Source organism: Echinops telfairi, unplaced genomic scaffold, assembly GCF_000313985.2.
Source record: "Echinops telfairi isolate 266 unplaced genomic scaffold, ASM31398v2 ScPeMD7_6273;HRSCAF=7185, whole genome shotgun sequence".
Taxonomy (NCBI): Eukaryota; Metazoa; Chordata; class Mammalia; order Afrosoricida; family Tenrecidae; genus Echinops; species Echinops telfairi.
Genome location: NW_022110173.1, coordinates 1,805,710 through 1,825,120, shown reverse-complemented (window position 1 = coordinate 1,825,120; position 19,411 = coordinate 1,805,710). Strand labels below are relative to the sequence as shown.

At 39.0% G+C, this 19,411-nt stretch overlaps 1 protein-coding gene across 1 annotated transcript in view; it reads right to left on the bottom strand.

Moving 5' to 3' along the window:
• Positions 1–1,748: 1,748 nt before the first annotated feature.
• The window catches only part of WNK1 (WNK lysine deficient protein kinase 1), a 154,769-nt gene continuing 137,106 nt past the window's right edge, over positions 1,749–19,411 (bottom strand). Inside the window, exons 26-33 of the mRNA XM_045295897.1 lie at positions 17,003–17,079; positions 14,508–15,166; positions 11,977–12,179; positions 9,455–9,649; positions 8,409–8,501; positions 5,783–5,824; positions 2,907–3,094; positions 1,749–2,117 (exon numbers count right to left, since the gene is read on the bottom strand). Of these exons, the coding sequence (XP_045151832.1) occupies positions 1,803–2,117; positions 2,907–3,094; positions 5,783–5,824; positions 8,409–8,501; positions 9,455–9,649; positions 11,977–12,179; positions 14,508–15,166; positions 17,003–17,079 (1,772 nt within the window). The 3' untranslated portion in view covers positions 1,749–1,802. The remainder of the gene's footprint in view (positions 2,118–2,906; positions 3,095–5,782; positions 5,825–8,408; positions 8,502–9,454; positions 9,650–11,976; positions 12,180–14,507; positions 15,167–17,002; positions 17,080–19,411) is intronic.

The following is a 19,411-nucleotide window of genomic DNA, read 5'->3' as shown; positions in this document are numbered from 1 at the left end:
TCCTAGCTGCTTTCTCCATCTTCAGAGACAAGAAAGATCCCAATGGATAGCCAATTGGGAGTACTTTCGGAAAGCTTCTGTAAATAATAGAACTTCCCATCACTAAGACAACACACTAAATAATACTGGTTGGTTGCAGTTATAGGGGCGGATTTGTGTACATGAAAATGTGAGAATATCAGTTGCAATTCCAGGAATATTTAAGGTGGCATGATAGATTATAAAACTGCAACCATTTGGGCATCATATAAGAAATGGGTAGGAATAAACATTCTTTCTGACAACTCTTTAATTCAAATGTGGGTCTACTTTCCACAGAAGGATAGTACCCCAAGCTGAGAAATGCATGGTACATGTGCAATAACAGGTAAGCAAGCCAAACTTTTTTAAAGAGCAACTTTCTCCACCTGTGACTTCACTGTCACGTTTCCCAACTTAAACCGGCCTCGACCCCTTCATGTTCAGCCATTTCTAGGTTTCTGATCTGTTTAAACCCAACTCAAGTCAGTAAGGCATATGGCAGTCACTGGCCAGGCATCATGAAGTTCCAAAACCAGTGTGTTCTCCCTTTCTCTAGCCTTTCCTTTTCTATCACTTAGCACACATCACCTCTTACCTTTTCAATTGCCCCATTTTGTTTTAACATCTGTCCTTGCTGTCCCCCAAACAGAACTTTCTGCTTTCAACCATTGATGTCAACTTGACTTCTCACCCTACTCATCTTACACCTGCTCTAGACAAAATTATTGGATGACTTTAAAAAACAAAACAGAAAACTCGCAATTTCCCTTTGGCATATCCACTGCTGGGGTCACTTGGACCTAAGATTTCCTTCCACATGCCCTCTGCTGATCTGGGGTCTGATGAGAAATTGATACTAATGGCAGAAGCAGTAGAAGTCCAAGGCACTAAAATATCCAGCAAGCAATACTGGGAGAACAGAAGTATTCAAGTACAGTAATTTATACAATTTTACATTCACATTTATTTATCTAATACAATGGAAATACAAAGGAAAAAGTTAAAGTGTCTCAATAAGTAAAGGACAGAGCTAGCTTTTTTGAACTTTTTAAATCTTTCATATTTTACTCTTAAAACTACTGTTGTCCAACAACATTTATATATCACAGTGTTTCCACATCAAAACTGATGGCAAAGATACATGTTCGCAGGGAACGTAATCTTTTTTTCCTAATTGCTGATGCTGCAGTCAAAGCTGCTAATATCTTTTGCTTAAAGCACTAATGACCTATTTTAAGAAAGAGTGGCAATCCCAGTTCTCTGGTGTTTTCACTGGGTTCCAGAGTTAAATAAAAAAAAAAGAAAAAAGGCAGGGGGTGGGGGAAGGCAGGGTAGGAAAGAGCCCAGTAGTTTTTTTTGCTGTGTGAACTAGAGTCTTGAAGGAGTAAAGGATTTGGGATGGTACCAAATTAAGAGCTCCAGTGACTTGAAAATACAAGGGGGCCTGGTTTTACATTGAGCTCTCTAGCAGTTTCCTGCTAAGTCCAATTCTCTGCTCTAGCCCTCACTTGTTAAGTACAGAGAAACAAGAAAGCATAGTCTGAAGCTGTCCCACTGCAAGAAAGCTGCTCTTCTTGTCCCACTCCAATAAATGATGGAGGGGAGAGGGAGAGTCTCCCTTTTGAGGGCTCAAAGCTGTAATAAAAACATTCCCTTCTGGCAAGAAATAACCAGTTAAATGCAGCACTAGTAGTTAGTATATAGGCTACTCTCCCACCCTCCCCCCACCCACCCCCATTCCATCTCCTGCCCTCGAATGTACGCATTTAATGTCTCTAGGTCTAAGTGGTCCGCAGGTTGGAACCTGGGGGGTTGCTGATGGATTTTTGTAAATTGCTGATGTTGAAATTTTGTGAGGCAGTTCCTACAGGCTGGAACTGGCCAAGTGGCTGTGGTGCTGGGCCACCGGTCCCACTCCATTGGGTACCAAAGGGGGCAGCTGGAAAACCATACTGCTGTGGGGGGCACATAGATTTGGTGAAGTGACCTAGAGAGGTAGCTGATGCTGCTGAGATGGGGGCAGAGCCACCCAGGTTTGAGGTCATGGAGATGCACAACTGACCAGGTGCAGAAAACTTTCTTGCCATTCCAGGGCCCTGAAAAGAAAATAAGTATATGTAAAGTTTGGTGTGCTAGGGAGGGGTTTTAACACCAATGGGTGTATAGTAAGTAGCACTAAAATAGAGTTCTAGAACTAAACCGGTTCTGATCTTAAAAGGTATAGCAGAACAAAATCCTCCACAATTATTCACTCTTTATACTTACCTGGGAGAGGTGAAAATTACTAAGCAACTAGAGATGAGAGCAACTACTCTGACTGAAATGAGAGGAGTGTGCGTGCCCCGAGCACACAGATCAAGGTCTTAAAGGAATAGGGAACTAGGGGTAGACAGAAGCTTAAATAAAAAGGTCATTTCTCCTAAACACGGAGTCAACTCATACGTGACCCTACAGGAGCTGCCTCTGAGTCTCCAAAGATATCATTCTTTACGGGGGCAGAAAGCCTCATCTTTCTCCCACAGAGTGGCTGGTTTCAAATAGTTCAGTGCGTAATTCACTCTGCCACCAGGACTCCTAACGCTAGGTTTACGGATATTTCTTATATACCCACGTCTACAGACATGCGTCTGACACATGAACTAAACCACACATTTCCTTAAAAAACTTACTTAAAAACAAGTATACATTATTAATTTATAAATCAAACTGTGATATTATATATTTGTAATTTTTACTTTATTTTGCTACAAGTGTTAAAAGTTATGTACTACTAAAAGTGATTAGCACAAAATATTAAGTATCAGCCTGGGTAATTTTATTTTGCCTGATTCAGATGTATGCAATGTGATATTCTGCTAGGAAAATGGCAAAAAGGGCAGACATACCTCATAATTCATATGCCCTTTGCTTCCTCTCCTGCCTGAAAGATTCATGGCATCACGGGCCCAATTATCTACCAACTTGTGCAGATCATCTGTGAACGTGCCCTTTCTACTCGACGTGATGGCAGGAGGCTGAGCTTGCGGAGCTTGGCTCTTCACTGCTCCCCCGACAGTGTTTGTACTGCTGGTCCCTGGAGTTGTAAGAAGCAATAATATAAGCATTAAAAGGAGGCTGCATTATCATTTCAAGAAGGAAAACTTTAGGATGATGGATGGCAAGCCAAAGAATGGGAAGAGAATGAATTAGGAAGCCATGCAAGTAAGAAAGATTCCAAGGTTTTGCTTAGCAATTTACTTGGACATAAAAGGGCAAGGGAAATGGATTCTCTTCAGGAGGTGTCCATAGGGGTGAGCAACTCAGTATGATGGTAGGCACAAGGAGCAGGGCCCTCCTTCAGCTCACAGAGCATCTTAAAGTACTGGTACTGATTGCCAGGACTTTCTCAGCATCAGGCTGCTGAGGGAGATGAGTTAGTAAAATTAATGAGGCAGTTGCTCTGGATTTTTTGGGTAGCATTCAGGGCAAAAGAGGATTTCTTGTGTATCGGGCAGGGTTAAAGTAGGAGCAAAAGAAATGCAAACACAGATGCTTGGCCCAGAAGAAGGTGGGGTTCCTAAACCATGTGGACACTGCCACATTCTGTAGCCATTTCTTAATAATAAAAAGTGATTAAGAGAAGTAGCAGCATGGTTGTTCAAAAAGGTTTCTTTATCGGGAGCCATACACATGAATTTTTCAACATACTCTTCAGAGAAAAACTTTTAACACTCTCTAGTTTCCCCCGGAAGATAGGGTTTTCCTGAAGATGACCTCAGTTTCAAATGGTTCATGGATTCTCACTCCTTTACCCCACGCTTCCTGGAGCAGCAAGCACTCCCAGGTAGAAGCAGGAACATTCAGCTGAGGCAGGGGTGCATGGGGTGGGGTTGGTGGTGGGCAGGTGGGAGTGGGGAAAGAGGAGAGAGGAAGCTATGATGAAGTTATTCTATTCCTGTGGTTTGATGACAAAGAAGGAGTCTGTGTCCTGCCTGATTTCGGCTCTGCTGGAGGGCACACTGAAGATTATTCGAAGAGGCAAGAATTAGGGAAGAGGGAGAGAAGAGTCACAGTCTTGTTTTCCCCCCACCTGCACACTCTTCCTTACCCATCCCACAAGTGCTGCAAAGTAACACAAAAGCTGACAGAGTTAAGTGGTGAGCCAACAGGCCTTCAGTCACACAGCAGCACTGGGTGCTAAATAAGTGCATGTTTTCCGGCTTTTCAGGTCAAAGCAGCACCCAAGCACAAAAGCACACCTGAAGCCACTGTACCATCTAAAAGCCCTTTGCTGGTCTTAAATCCAATTTATAACCTGCCCTCAGCAGGAAGCGGCACAAACACGCATGCCTGTGTTAGAGGAAGAGCTAATTCTGAGGTGCAGAGTAAGGAGGGTCACATGCTTCTTACCACCATGGCAAGATAGGGAACTACTGTAGGTGAGCACTACCTCACTCCTTAGTGCCTGCTGGAGGCACAGGGGGATAGCTAGTGCATAGACAGTGGAAGGGAACTAGTGAAGTTCCCTAAAGTATAGAAAACCATCCTGGAAAAGTGAAAAAGCACAGGAAACAGCCTTCCTCAAATAGCAAATGTGAGTTAGCATGACATGGGAAGGACAGGCAGTGAGGATGGGCAGCCAGGAAAGTGAGGACATTCAGAAAGCAGGCATATCGCATGCAGGAAGACTGTCATCCTGTCGGAATGATTACTGCTTAGTAAGCTTGTTGATAGTGAGACAATTAAAATGCAAAGACAGAAATTGTCCTAAGTGTGAGCAGAGCTGAATAAAGCCAAGTACAAGCAGCAGCTCAGCTCAGCTCATTCACAGCGGGCTCATACTGGGAGTCACACCTCTCTAGTCCAATGCTAGTTTCCCCTTTATAACTTAATGCCACCTCAACTTTTGTTTTACTCTGTGAGACTAGATTCTGAAAGGGAGGCTTATGTCAGGAGAGAGAGGCAAGCACACAGCTGATCTTATTCTGGCTTCAGAAAACAGGCTACCTTGTTAATGAAGGGCATAAACAGACTGCTTTCTGACCAGAAATCAACATCTGGGAAAAGAAGACCTCTTTATAAAGTTACACGAGAGGCTTGGCTTTCCACAGCGTAAGGGTTAACCATGGTTCTACTGAAAAGTAGCAAATACTTTATGCCCACATTCACTTTTTAATTCCCTCCTGCTATGCTATACTTCCAGACTCCAGTAACAAAAAATTCGCTATGAACCACAACTCACTGCTCAGAATCCCGAATACAGAGTGTTCTTGTTGCCCCTACCTCTAACCATGGAGGTCTTGAACTGCCTGCATTTTAAGATGCCAGCTCTACAAATACAAAGTAGTGTTTCTCCACCAATCTCACAGATAGCTCCTATAATGATACAAACTCGCTAAAGGCATGGACTTTGTATGCTTCGATCATGGCTCATTTTACCAATGCCTGGCATCTACATGCCTCTTCTGTGTCCCCCACCACCACCCAGGAGCTAGAGATCTCCCTATACATATCCATGGGCATTACCAAGCCCTGCCACTCCCAGAGGTAGCCTCACAGGGGCCATCATGGAGAGCATCGACTATGAGGTGAATTCTCAGTCTGAAAGGGTAGCTAGTAAGTGAGCCAATTAAGCATGTTAAAGAAAGTATTAGAAAAGGTGCATAGATTAACAGATGGAAATTACGAATCAGGCATATGTGAGACTTTAGGACTCAAAGAACTTATGGATAACAGGCTTTGCAATCAAGGATCAAAAGTAACAGAACGAAAAGATAATTACTACAGAGCTGGTTGCAAGGACAGACTTTTTTCACCATCTTCCCTGAAGCACAAAGAGAGAGCAATGTGTTAAAGATAAAGAAACATCGGTGTAAAATATTTAGAATCTCCAAACAGCACACAAATGCCCAGCAAGAGAAACAGGAGGGGAGGCAGATTGGTAGGACATAATCAACCTCATCACACACACAGTTCTACGGGATGAGGCTGACCAGCTTAGCCCCAACATGGTAGCTTAGTGCTTGGCTGACACGGGTCGAGCTCCCACATTCAGTCTTTGTATGGGAAAGAATAATGCCCTGCACGAGGGACAGAGGTAGGGAAGGGGAGGAAATCTAGCCTCTCAGGACTCACTGCCTGAATTTCAAACACCCAAACAGTTTTTCCACTGACCCTGTCTCACTTTCTGTTTCTCCTGCTGGGTTGTTAAAAAGTACTCAAATGAATTAGCAATCCTACCACAGTAGGCGGTTACAGTTTTAAGTTAATTTGGCGCTTATATTTCCCATACTAGGTAGACATACATACATACTTTCCCGAAAAATCTCTTAAAAGGAATCAAGCAATCTCTGAACACAAGAAAAGGATTAAGCTAAGCTGTGCTACCAAACAGTATCTATTTTGAGAGCACAGAATAATGCAATGAAGTCCAGTAAGATACCCCTGTAAGTACTTATTTTCTTTCCATGTTTCCTTTAAGTCTGTCTCTTGGGATTTGTTCATAGAGGCTTACATAATGTATACTGATGTTTCTTCAAGAGATAAAGGGCTTCTCATTTTAGACCAAAAGGAAGTTCTAATATTGAAATAATGGCAACCACAGCCTATGATTCTCTTTCAGGTAAATGGGTCTAATTGTAGGAGGCAGCAAGTAAATTAGAAAAAGCATGAGCTTTTCTGTCAAAGTAGCACAGCCTCACTAATTATACCTAAATGACTTAATCTTTCTAGTAATGTTCATTTCTACCTTATAGAGTGTCACATGAATTTATTGAGTTAATAAATGTAAAGTGGTACCTTCACTAAGAAACCTTTTCTTTCTTCTCTCTCTGTTATGTCAGGCTATGGAACCGGAATGAAACATTCTACTTCTAAATGGCCACCTCTCACTATGAATATCCTTTCATCTTTCTAGCTGGACATGCACATTACATGCTTATTCAAAAGCAAGTAGTAGTATGCTTAGTCCAGGTGAGCCTGTCAGAAAACCTACCGTTTTAAGTCCTCAAAAAATCACACAAGCTTGAAAAACTAATCCACTGTACCAACTTAAAAACAAAACTCCCACCCCTTGTTTTGTTAAATGGTCCTGAAATAGTAATATGTGGGAGAAGGCATCAAAAACCCTCTCTCTAGTGGAGCCAACCCATTACTGATTCAGGGTTAAAACACAAAAACAAAAGTACCAGAAGTATTACATGTGGAGAATGGAAATTCAATGTAATACATAAAGGCATATCTTTCTTTTAAAATTTGGTCACTGTAGAGAACAAAGGAGAGGTAAATAGTCTTCCCACCAAAGAGGCCCAAAAACCTCTGAACCATACTCCAAAACCGTGACTGCCTTAGTACATGCATTTAAAAAGCACTTCAATAACCACATCAGAAGTTTGAGGCCTTATCAGAGATCTTTATCCAAATTCTACCAAGTTTTCTACCTGAGCCTTGAGTATTTAAAAAAAAAAAGAACCAACAGACATTTATTGGTTACTAAATGATTATTTGCTGGTTGTTAAGGTATGATATTAAAAGTGCTACATGCCAGGTAAGCAGAGAGGACCTGTGAGTGCTGTCCAAGTGCTACATAAGCTGATTTGATCTGTATAGTAGCCCTTCGAGATAGGCATCTTCTACATTTCACATGTGAGAGGGAGAGGAAGGTGAGAGACATTGGGTGGCTTGGTAGCGAGCCTTGTTTTTAATGAGAGCACTGAGGAATCTCAGCAATTATGCTAAAATTTTCTATGTGTGGGTGCTGGGCTTTGGTTTCTAATAGAATAAACTGTGGTTTTCAGAATAAAGTATTCTGAAAACTGTGGCTATCAGAATAACCACACTGAAAATTGTATTTGGAATTATAGACTTTATGGGGATCGAAGGTAATGGTGGTGGGAGTAGTCAATGGAGAGTCTAGCATTTTTCCAACTGGTAGATACTTGGGCTTAACTGAAGAAAGGAAAAAAGGATGTGTGTGCCGGTGTTTGATTTACTCTGATAGAGAACGATGGAAAAGTACGGTGTATCTTTTACCTGTTGCTGTGAACTAAAAGCATCAGCAGTCATAATGCTTTCTGTCACTTCCAATGCTAGACTGAGGCCTGACTGAACATGATCGCAATTTGGCCTTCAGTACTCTAAATGACCCAGTAGTCTGCAGTCTTGATACCACATCTATTCTCTGTCAAAGATTTATGGGGGGGAAAAATTTACAGAATTTATATTGAAGTTTATAGAAACCTACATCTGTTACCATAATTAACACGAGGACCCAAACTTCTGAGGGTAACAGTTCAGCCAAGCCATTGAATAGATGATATACAAAGAGACAAATGAAAATGGACTGCATGAAACATCAGATTCAAGCAGCAGAAAAACAAGGACGAGGAAGGAGTAAAGGTGTTACACACAAAGAGCCAAGCAGGGCGTACTCAGAAATCGGGTCCTCCTGCCACCAGGTTTGAATGTCACCTGCTCAGATGCACAGTTAAACTTCGCACAGCCTGTGAGAAGGGGGAAAACAGGGAAGAACAGAGAGAGGAGAAGAGACAGAACACAACTACAAGATGTTAGAAACTTGAGGCTGGAGTGGTGAAATGCACTAAGATGGCACACAGAAGAGTAAGCTTCTGGAGGAAGGGCAGATACGCAGCACAGGAAATACTAGGGCTCAATTCCTTCCAACTGCAGAATAGCGAAGCTTTTTTTCATTGAAATAACGCAACCAAGTCTGTGCTCCTTACCACGCAGGTCTATCCATCGTGTGAAGAGACAGTCTCAACTCTAACTGCTATGATTTTGTAGCAAAGGAAGCTAAACGAGTTATCTATATTTGCTTTATTTCTTTTTTACCCCGACACCTAAGCACTTTCTAATTCTCATTCCAATGTTACTTTCCACTGAAGGAAGGTTTTGCTTTCTAATTTAATTAGAAAAACCACTTGGCATATATATTATGGCTAAGAAATTAAATTGTACAGCTTTCTACCTATACATTGCTATTCATTAGTTAGGTAAATGCATTGGCTTTCAGAAATTGTTAAGCTCCTTAGAATTTGGGATGGGAAATCTCGATCTAATTTCAAAACATATATTCCAAATCCCAAATGAACTACCAGATATACTTGTGTATAAGCCATTTTCCAGCACATTAAAAATAATTTTTATCTGTGAAATCATTTTATTGGGGGTTCATACAACTCTTATCACAATCCATTGTCAGCAGCATATTTTTAGTACAGTTTTTGTGGTACAATTAGGTGCCTCGGGTGTTATTCGGGTCGGTTTATACTCAAGTATACATGGTTATCATTTGAGCAAGTTCCCATATAGACCCCCACCTGTTTTCCCAGCCCATCTTAACAATAGGTTATTATTCAGCAGGCTTTTTGTCCTAGGTCTGGCATTCTCTCCATTGCAATGATTTTGGAAAATAATGCTTGCTTTGACTTCTTACCTTGACCTGGAGCAGAAAGACTTGGTACAGAAATGGCACCATCACTGGTGAAGGCAGAATAGAGGTTGTCACTGGAGGGAGATGGCTTAAGGGGCTGTAACAGCTGATTCTGCCCAGTTTCTGGGATGTTGCCAGGAGGGTGGAGGGTCTGCTGGGCATGCAAGCCTGAAGCTGTACTCTGAGCAGACAGGTTACCTGTCAAAAGATAAAGTGCCATGAAGAAACAAGTACCCTTTCCAAATGTACCTAATAAAGCACTATTCTTTTTCCTTTAATTAGTCTGAGTGTCTAATGTTGGGTAAAAAGCTGTAACAGATTATCAATTGATGTATGGATTGTTATAAGAGCTATAAGAGCAACCAATAAAATGGTATATTAAAGTTAAAAAAAACAAACCTTAAAAATCTGTAATTCATTAAGGAACAAAGGTCTCACTGACGAGTGGATATAAGGACTGACATGAGAATCAATAGCAACAGGCCTGAGAATATTGCTTCATATAAAACTATCCCCTAACTTCTTGAGTTTCAGATAACCTAGATGGGTACAAGACCTATTTAAAAAGCCTCATATGCATGTGAAAGTTGATGAATGATTAAGAAAGACTGAAAAAGAATGGATGCATTTGAACTATGGTGTTGAAAGAGTGCCTAAAGAACAATGGATCTGTTTTGGAAGAAATACTGGCAGAATGCTCCTTTGAGAGGATGGTGAGACTTAGGCTCATGTACTTTGGACACGATATCAAGAGACCAGTTGCTGGAGAAGAACATCATACTTGTTAAACGGAGGGGGAGCAAAAAAGAGAAAGGCCTTTGACAAGATGGACTGACACAGTGGCTGCAACAATGGGCTCAAATCTAAGAATATTTGTGAGGATGGCACAGGACCGGGTGGTGTTTCAATTTGTTGTATATAGGGAACCGACTAGTCGGCACCAAACAACAGATGATTTGACCTATGTGGAAGTCACATATGTCCTAGTCTACACTAACTCTAAAATATACAGTAGATACAACAGGATTCCTTTTTCCAACTCCATGATTGCTTTCCCCCTATTGGAAAGGATGTTGGGTCATAGTATAAAGGTATTAGTCAGATTTTCTTGTAAGCATCCATCAGGTCCTATACAAACCCACCCATTGCCATCAAAATTACTTGTAGTAGATGACTTTCAATTACTAAACCACTTATACTGAAAATGACTTAATTTCTCTGGCTCCTTACTAAATGAGTGAAAATCCTTAAAAAAAAAAAAAAACCAGAGACAGGAAACTGGAATAGAAATCTAAGTTAGTTGACATTCTTTCTAATCCCATTTCTACAAATGGGTTGCATGAATTGGCCATAGTGTACTAAGAAAGAAAAGGTGTGAGCATCTCTTAAAGTTTCTATCAAATGTAGAGTAGCTTAGCAGCTTGCAACTGCTTTCCAATAAATTAATAATAGATCTGAAGAAGAAATAAGAGATATAAACTTATTTCACCCTTCTGATATTTTTCAACTAATAGTCTGTTAAGGTTACATTAATTTCACAAAATGTTCACGAGCAATCACCATATCTTTCCATTCCATCTTCCCATGAACCTTTTGAAGTCCCTAACATCTATCACAATCAAAATAGCCACAATATCATCTTACACAAGATTATGATTGAATTATTATTTTTTGATCACTCATAAATTCTCTACTCCAATATACATCAATGAAGTACTCTTAATCAAGGAAGTTACTATTCTGACACTCCAATATCTAAGACATGTACATTTACTTCAGCTGCACTTATACCCAACCAATTCATGGAAAAAGAAAAACAACAGACAACCCCCCACTCCTCGCCAAGAATTTGGTTAAAAGTGAGTTATATGAGTTAACTGCCATACCTACATTTCCCACCCCACCCCCCTTTAAGAATAACTATTCATATTGTCCTCCTTGGGGGATGGACAATAGAAAAGTAGGTGAAGGGAGACGTCGGTCAGTGTAAAACATTACAAAATAATAATTTATAAATTATCAAAGGTTCATTGGGGGGGGGGATGAGGAGTTGATGCCAAGGGCTCAAGTAGAAAGCAAATGTTTTGAGAATGATGATGGCAACAAACGTACAAATGTGCTTGACACAATGGATGGATGGATGGATTATGATAAGAGTTGTACGAGCCCCAAATAAAATGATTAAAAAAAAACCAAAACTACACTTAGTGGAGCAGAATACAGACTGTTATTCAGCTATTAATAACGCAGTATTGTTTCCCATTTAAAAATATATATATACATGAAAACAGCTCATAGAAATACAGATTACAATGAAATAAACCGGTATACTTGTCCAATCTCCTCCTAGAGATCTAAATAAGGTACTAAAGATTATAGGATATAAAGAAGACACGGAACTGAGAACATTAAGAAATTCAAACTCAATGAAATTTAGGAAAAGATGGAAAATAGCCAATAGGTTACATACTTAATCAGAGAGAACAAATGGGAGAGTCAGAGATGACCTGGCGAAATGTTTTTACCTGAAAGTTGTGGGCTTTTATTTCCCAAGGAACTGCCACGACTAGATTTGCTGCTTTTGTTTTTAGTAGGTCGCCTTCTTCTCCCTGAAAGGGGGGCAGCGGGGGGAATAATGACAGCAGGGGGAACCTTGCCCAGTTTGGTATACAAAGATTCAATTTCATGTTTTTGGCGACTCTGCAGGTCTTGAATCTCTTTAAGATGCCTACAAAAGATAATCAGACAAAATAAAAAATATCAAAACCATCTCATTCAAACAAGAGTTGACAACATATTTTTTAACCTTCATAAGTATTTACTTATGAACCTTTTAACCAAATGCCTTTAATTCAAGTTCTACTACCTTGAGATTCTAGTTCACTAGCTTCCATTGCTGTTGTTAGCTGCCAGTGAGTTGGTTCTCAACTGATGGCAATCTCATGCACAAGAAGTGAACGGTTGCTCAGTCTCCTTCAGCCCTCTCCTACACCTCCTCATGACTGACCGTGGGTTAGACCTGATGTGACCCATAAGGATTTTACTGGCTGACTTTTATCCAGTATATCACCCAGTCTTTTCTTCCTACTCTTTAGACTGGAAGCTCTGCTGAAATATATTCACCGTCACAGAGACACAAACCTCCATTGACAGATATATGGTGGCTGCACATGAGGTATTCTAGCAGGAACTGAACCTGGGTTTCTTGCATGGACAGTGGGAATTCATTCTACCACTAAGCTACCAATACATTCTATACCAAATCCCAACACATTCCTATCAAATGGTTGATAACATATTAGGAGAAAAGATTTCCTGACTCCTGATTCATTGTTCAAGAAAATATTTGTTACTCTGATCTTATTTGCCAATTATAACCAATAAAACCTGACAATGCAGCCCAAGACCCCTACAATTAGATTCATCTGGTAGATCAATAAATAATTAAGAATGGTTAATAAGAATTAAAGTGCTAATAAATAATAAAGCGACTCTAACATAAAAGCGTTAAAGAAGCTGTAGAAATAGAAATGGTATGAGAATATGAGAACTTAATGGATTACACTGAGATAACTTTAGTTTTTGGCTATCACTTTCTCTTTTAAATAAATGAAAGACCAGCATATTGCAGTGAAGTGAATACTCACGGCAGAACCAAGATTTGGGTCTGGGTATAGAGAGCTAAACCTAAAATAGAGATATGATGTACATTTTTTAAAAATAAAGAGGACTGCAGACTACCTCAAAAGTTCATCTTGTTTCAACAGTATAAACCGACCCCAGCTGATGTGAGGCCTTCTCTGTCAAAGGGGTTATTAAGATGTACAAATAAGAGGGTAATATAAGGATCATAAACAGTAGGCAGGCCCACTGCCACGCTGCTTGGGAGACCAGATTAGAAGAGAACAGATGCCTGCTCGTGTCTTAGTGTTTATCCTTATAGTAATGGTCTCATAAAATATATGCCCCTTTTTCTTTGATTGACTAACACGCTGTTCAGGATCACGGTTTCTAGGCCCATCCATATCATGAGGTGCTTTGTAGTTTCATTACTGTTTTTAAGGGATGAATAGTATTTTCATTGTGTATTTACTAGAGCCTCTTTATCCATTCTTCTTATGGTCAATTGGGGAGTGTGTTTCAAACTTCTTGCTATTGTAAACTGTGCTGCAATGAACAGAGTAGATCATATGTCTGCTCATGTTGTGTCTCTTACTTCTTTAGAGTATATACTCAGTAGAGACATATTGTTGGATTATGGGATTTCTGTTCCTAGTTGTTTTAGGCAGCACCGTATCATTTTTCACAATGGTTTTATGCACTTACACATCCACCAGCAGGTAAGAGTTGTAATTTTTCTGCACTCTCTAGGATTTGTTGTTTTCTCTCTCACTCTGTGTATGTGTGTGTATGTTTAAATTATTCCACCATGGGTGGAAATTGATCGGACAAGAGGAGGCACTATATTCGAACTTAAATTCTGAGTACTCAGCTTGCAGAAGAAGGCTATGAAGGACAGTGAAAGCCCAAAATCCATATCTAGAACACCCACATTGATTAAACCTTTGGAGAATCCCTACTGACTATTGACTAGGGATGTGAATAGAGTTGCTATCAGAAAGAGTGCATTGGGAATTAGATTAATGCCAGTGCAGTTAGGTTAAAATTTAATGCCTTATCATTTATTCTCCATTTTGACACACTAACATTTGTTCTAGTTTTTATTTATTTATTTTTATTAATGTTTTACTGTTTGGTCATTGTTAGGTGTTGTTTCTAAAAAATATAAAATCCAGTATAAATTAATCTATAGAGGCAGTACTGTTAGGGTTATGGCAGTAGAGAGGCTGCGGGGGAATGGGGAACTAATGAGTACAAAGCTGAAGAAATTGTTCTAAAACTGGTGACAATTTCACAACTCGTTTAGAATATTTAAACCACTTAATTGTCTGGTATGTGAATTATGTCAGTAAAACTGGTAAAAGTAAAAAATAAAAGTTCATCTTTAAAGTTTCTTGGATATTACATATTATCTGACATGGGAAAATATACTTACTTATCTCTTAGTCGACGAAGTTCTAACTTTAAATCTTCATCCTCAATATCAGATTCATTGTCACTACTCATATAGGAGGAATTAAATGAATTACTAAGGCTCTGACTTAGGCTCTGGATAGGAAGGCTCTTTGAGCACAGCTGTTGCGGGGAGTGGGGACTACCTGAACCATCATCCACATCCCTACTTAGGAAGGCAGCTTCCAGGTCAGAAGATGGTCCATTCAGATGTGAAGGCTCCATCAGTTCAGGCTTCTCTTTCTTTGGTATCACAGCAGGAAGAGCAGCTTGTTCCAAATCCGTATAAGGAGGAGATGCTGTGGGCCCCTGTGTCGTTGCCACAGTGATCTTGTCTTGAGTTCTTGATACAGAGAAACGACCCACTTTGCTTGTTGTAGTTGTTACCTGAAAGCGTCCAATATTGGTAGGCTGTCCAGTTTCTGACTTTGCCCCTGTGGCAGGGGGTTTGTGGGCACTGTCTGGCACATCTGAAGCGATGCCATGGATGGGTATTCCGGTAGGCTCGGGCTTCACCAGGGTGCTTTCTGGACTGCTACTTGATAGCGCTGAGGACTCTGAAGTGCTGGATTCAAAATGAACAGATTTTGCATCTTCTGACTTTTTACCCTCTTTGGGTGCATCATCCGTTGTAACTGAAACCTAATAATAAAAGAGACCAAGTAGAGAATTAAAGAAATTTTAATCAGAGTATCTCTTTACACACTTCCTCTCGCCTTAGCTGTGAAAATAAATTGAATACCCTAACAGACAAGTAATTTGTACTATAATGCAGATGCTGAGTGGCTGGCTAAGCTTAATATTGAAACAATTTGGTTATATATCCTCTGTTATGAACAGGAATTTACAAACTAAATGATGTGTGTTCAAATCTCATGGCGTGCATAGGATTTAGAATCATGCCTTAGCCAAGCAAATTTAAATAATAAAGGAGGGTGAAATCTTGAACATTGCTGTAAATAAAAAAACGACAAAGATTAAACCAAATGAAAAGCAAATGAAAGCTACATTTCAAAAATCAATGTAATTATTCATATTCACTCCTTACTTACAGATATGGTTATGTTCCTAAGATCATTTTGGCATGTGAAAATTGGGATTATGCACAAGTGGGGAAAGACCGTATCAGCTCACAAAAAGAGGGTTATTGTATCATTACATAACTGTCAAACCATTAGGAAACCATGGCGTAGTCACGATGACACATAACTTTAACCATCACAGTCCAAACTACTCTTGCCTTGCACCTGTGTTTGTTACTGCCAGATATAAGGTATCAGTGTGCAAGAAAAAATAGCCCGACTTTTACCATTGTTGTAAGTGCAAGATGTTGGATAATGAGCTAGTAAGAAGGTGTAATTAACAAAACGGAAGATCTAGATCCTTGTCATGGGTCTTCTGTGTATTTTTATTACAAATTCAACAGAGTAACAAAGTGTTAAGAACCCTCATTTCCAATTGAAAGAACATCACCTGGTATCCCTGCCTGTAAGGACTACCCTAAGAATAACCTGAAAATAGTTGTGAAATCATAAAAAACAAACTATACTAAGAGCCAGAAATTCTTCATTAATTGGGCCAGCATGGAAAATAAAATTATATGGTAATAACTGATGCTGACTATGCACTTTCGCTATTGGAATTTATCTTAAGAATATTGCCTTAAACATGGAAAACATTTTTATACACAACGATGCTTAATGTCATGTATTAAGTTATAGAAATTACAAACAACACGAATGACCAGCAACAGAATAGACTACTTGGATAGGGAGACAAAAGGAAAAAATGTCTACGATTTGGAGAAGCAGGTTAATTTTAGCTACAAATATATACAGAGGAACAGTTTAGTAATAGGACTATGAGTGTTTTTTCCCTCTACCTTGTAAGTATTTTACATTTTCTTCAATTATCATGTATTCCTTTTATTTAGATGGAAAGAGAAATATAAATTGTTGCATGCATTACTTTCAGTAGGGGGGAAAATAGACAAAGAAGGATATATATTATCAAATTGATAATTATGTCCCAAATAGGTAAGTGATAATTTTACTATATATCCACTGCCATTGAGTTGACTCTGACTCACAATAACTTATGTAAAGTTTCGGAGACTATAAATCTTTATGGGAGCAGGCAGTCTAGTCTCATCTTTCTCCCCTGGGAGAGTGGGTGGGTTTAAACCCGACATTAGCAGTACAATCCTTAATTCCACGGCACCACCAAGGTTTCAAGTATATACACACAACTTGCTGCCATCAAGTCAATGGTGACACAGAGCAACCCCTTGCGGGTTTCTAAGACTGCAAGTGTTATAAGAGTAGCCCAGTCTTCTTCCTGAGGAGCAACTGGTGGTTTCCAGCCACTGACCATTCAGATAGCAGACTAGCGAGAAACCACACTACCACCAAGGCTCCTAATTGTATACACAGCTCCCCTTAATGAGAGAATTAAAGTAAGAAAAAGTAACTGATTTACCTGAAACCGCCCCATCTTAATAATTCCTCCAGCTCCTGAACTAGTTGTTAGAACAGGGCCTTCTGTGACTTGAGACACTGAAACAAACAGAGAGGGAAAACAGCTTTTCTTTTTCAGCATCTACTAGCATTTCTTTTTCAGATGGTCAGTAATGCAGATGATGGAAGTTTTTATAGGTAAAGGAAAGTTTCTTACCACTTTTCATTTAAGTTTGTCCAACACAGGAAACCCAGTTATTATTTGCCTAACTTCTAGTAAAAATAACTACTAGTTATCTTCAGCTTAAGATTTACATTTTTTATAAAAAAAATTATCAAATCCTGAAAACTTATCATTAGCTGCCTAGCTTTCCTTTTACACATGTACAGGTAATATTGCATTGTCTGAAGGAAAATGTTACCGATAGAGCAATTATACACCTAAAACACACACACACACTCACTCACAGCCATTCAATGGAAGTGTCAAATCATTTCCATTTATAACTTTTAATAGATATTACCAAATTGATCTTCACAGAGGTGACCTAATCTATTCCAACAAATTAGCGATCCTATATAACAAGGTAGAACTGTCACTGTGAGTTTCTCAGACTGTAACTCTTTATGAGAATAGAAAGCCTCATCTTTCTGAACCATAGGGGTGCAGTGGTTATGAGTTGGGCTAACTGCAAGGTCGGCAGTTTGATACCACCAGCCAATTTTTGAAAGAACGATTATATACCTACTCCTCATTTATCAACTTGGCTGGGCCATGAATTTAGTGGGTTGGCAGCTATGTACTCTGGCAGTTTCGTATTGATGAAGTCTTATTTTGAGATCTGATGCCATTCTTTTATTTTTGCATAAAGCCAATTTTCATGTAACAGCCTAGAACCTAACCATATTGATAAGCAAGGAGTGGGTGGACTGTGTATGAAGAGATACTATAATAACTATTAATAGGCAGTAAGAACTTAATTACTTATTATTGAATTCAGAGATAATAAGATAAAGATCTATTTCAGATTGATTAGTTAAGCATTTTAAGGCAACTTTTAGGCTACCTAGATTCTCCCTACAGAACATTAACCTGAGTTTCTTTCTAGAGATATTGTACAGATAGGCCAGCATGTATTTATTTTAAACCACTGGTAGAATATTCCTGCTTTTAATACTTTCATTTAATAATCTAAGAGATCATTAGATATCAGTCTCATTCTTTTAAATGGCTACATGGCATGATATAGTATGTAGCACATATTTTTAATTGCACCAGATTTCCACTGATGTACACTTGTCATTCAGAACTTCTTGATATTATAAAAGTAAGTAATCTAATAAATATTCTTACATAACTCTGTAATAGAAGTACCAAGTCAGTTCCATTTACAACTTTTAATAGATATTACCAAATTGATCTCCACAGAGGTGACCCAATATGATTAAAAAGAGACATTTTTAATTAAATTTCTTTTTCTCTATATTTTGATTCCCTTTTGGCCCATGGTAAATTATAAAACTATTATATCAGCAAAACTGGTGTGTGTGTGTGTGTGAGAAATATACGGTCTTCTTTTCATTTGTCTTTGAACATTCTTCTATCCATACAAAAGCATTTATATTAATTATGGCTTCTGAGTTTGATAATAAATTTTGGAGAATCCCTATTTTAAGGGTAAGCAAACTACGATCTGTAGACAAACCCAGAACACGGAGTAGCTGCGGCAGACACTGACTATACGACTTACAAAGCCTAAAATATTTACTATTTAGCTCTCTACTGAAAGTTTGCTGACACCTATTCTAGATAGTTTTAAAAAACGGAAAAATCATTCCTCAAATGCTTTCTTAAAGTATTATTTAAGGATATCTCTATTTGAAAACCATTTTGGTCTGAGCTAGGGATGATCCACCTTTGCTTGTTTCCAATTAGCATATGGAGTTGTCTCAATTTAAGAAATACCCCATCTTTATCTCGCCAATTTGAAAGGGCAACTTTTTCATATCCTGACAGACATGCTGAGTTAAATTAGTCAATCACAAGAGGGCAAATACTGCATGAGACAATTATTATCAAGTGTCAAGAAAAAGTTTTCACCCTAAAGACAATGTTCTACACCCTAAGTAGCAACCAGAGTCTTAGAAGCTCTACTGCAGCCCTTTAAAAAGTGAAACTACTAGTTTCTTCCTAGCCAGAATAACGAAGAATGGAAAAAAATCTAAGATCTATATGAGTTCAACAAACAAACAGATCCAGTAAAAAATGGTAACTAAGGGGGAGGGGGAGTGTGTTCAGCGACTATTATGAACTGCTCTAATGATCATATTAGAAAATGATCTAATTTTAATGATTCTAATGATCACATTAGAAAGGTCCTGGATAGAGTGGGGGGAAAATGTGGAACAAAACCCCAAATCATAAGAGATG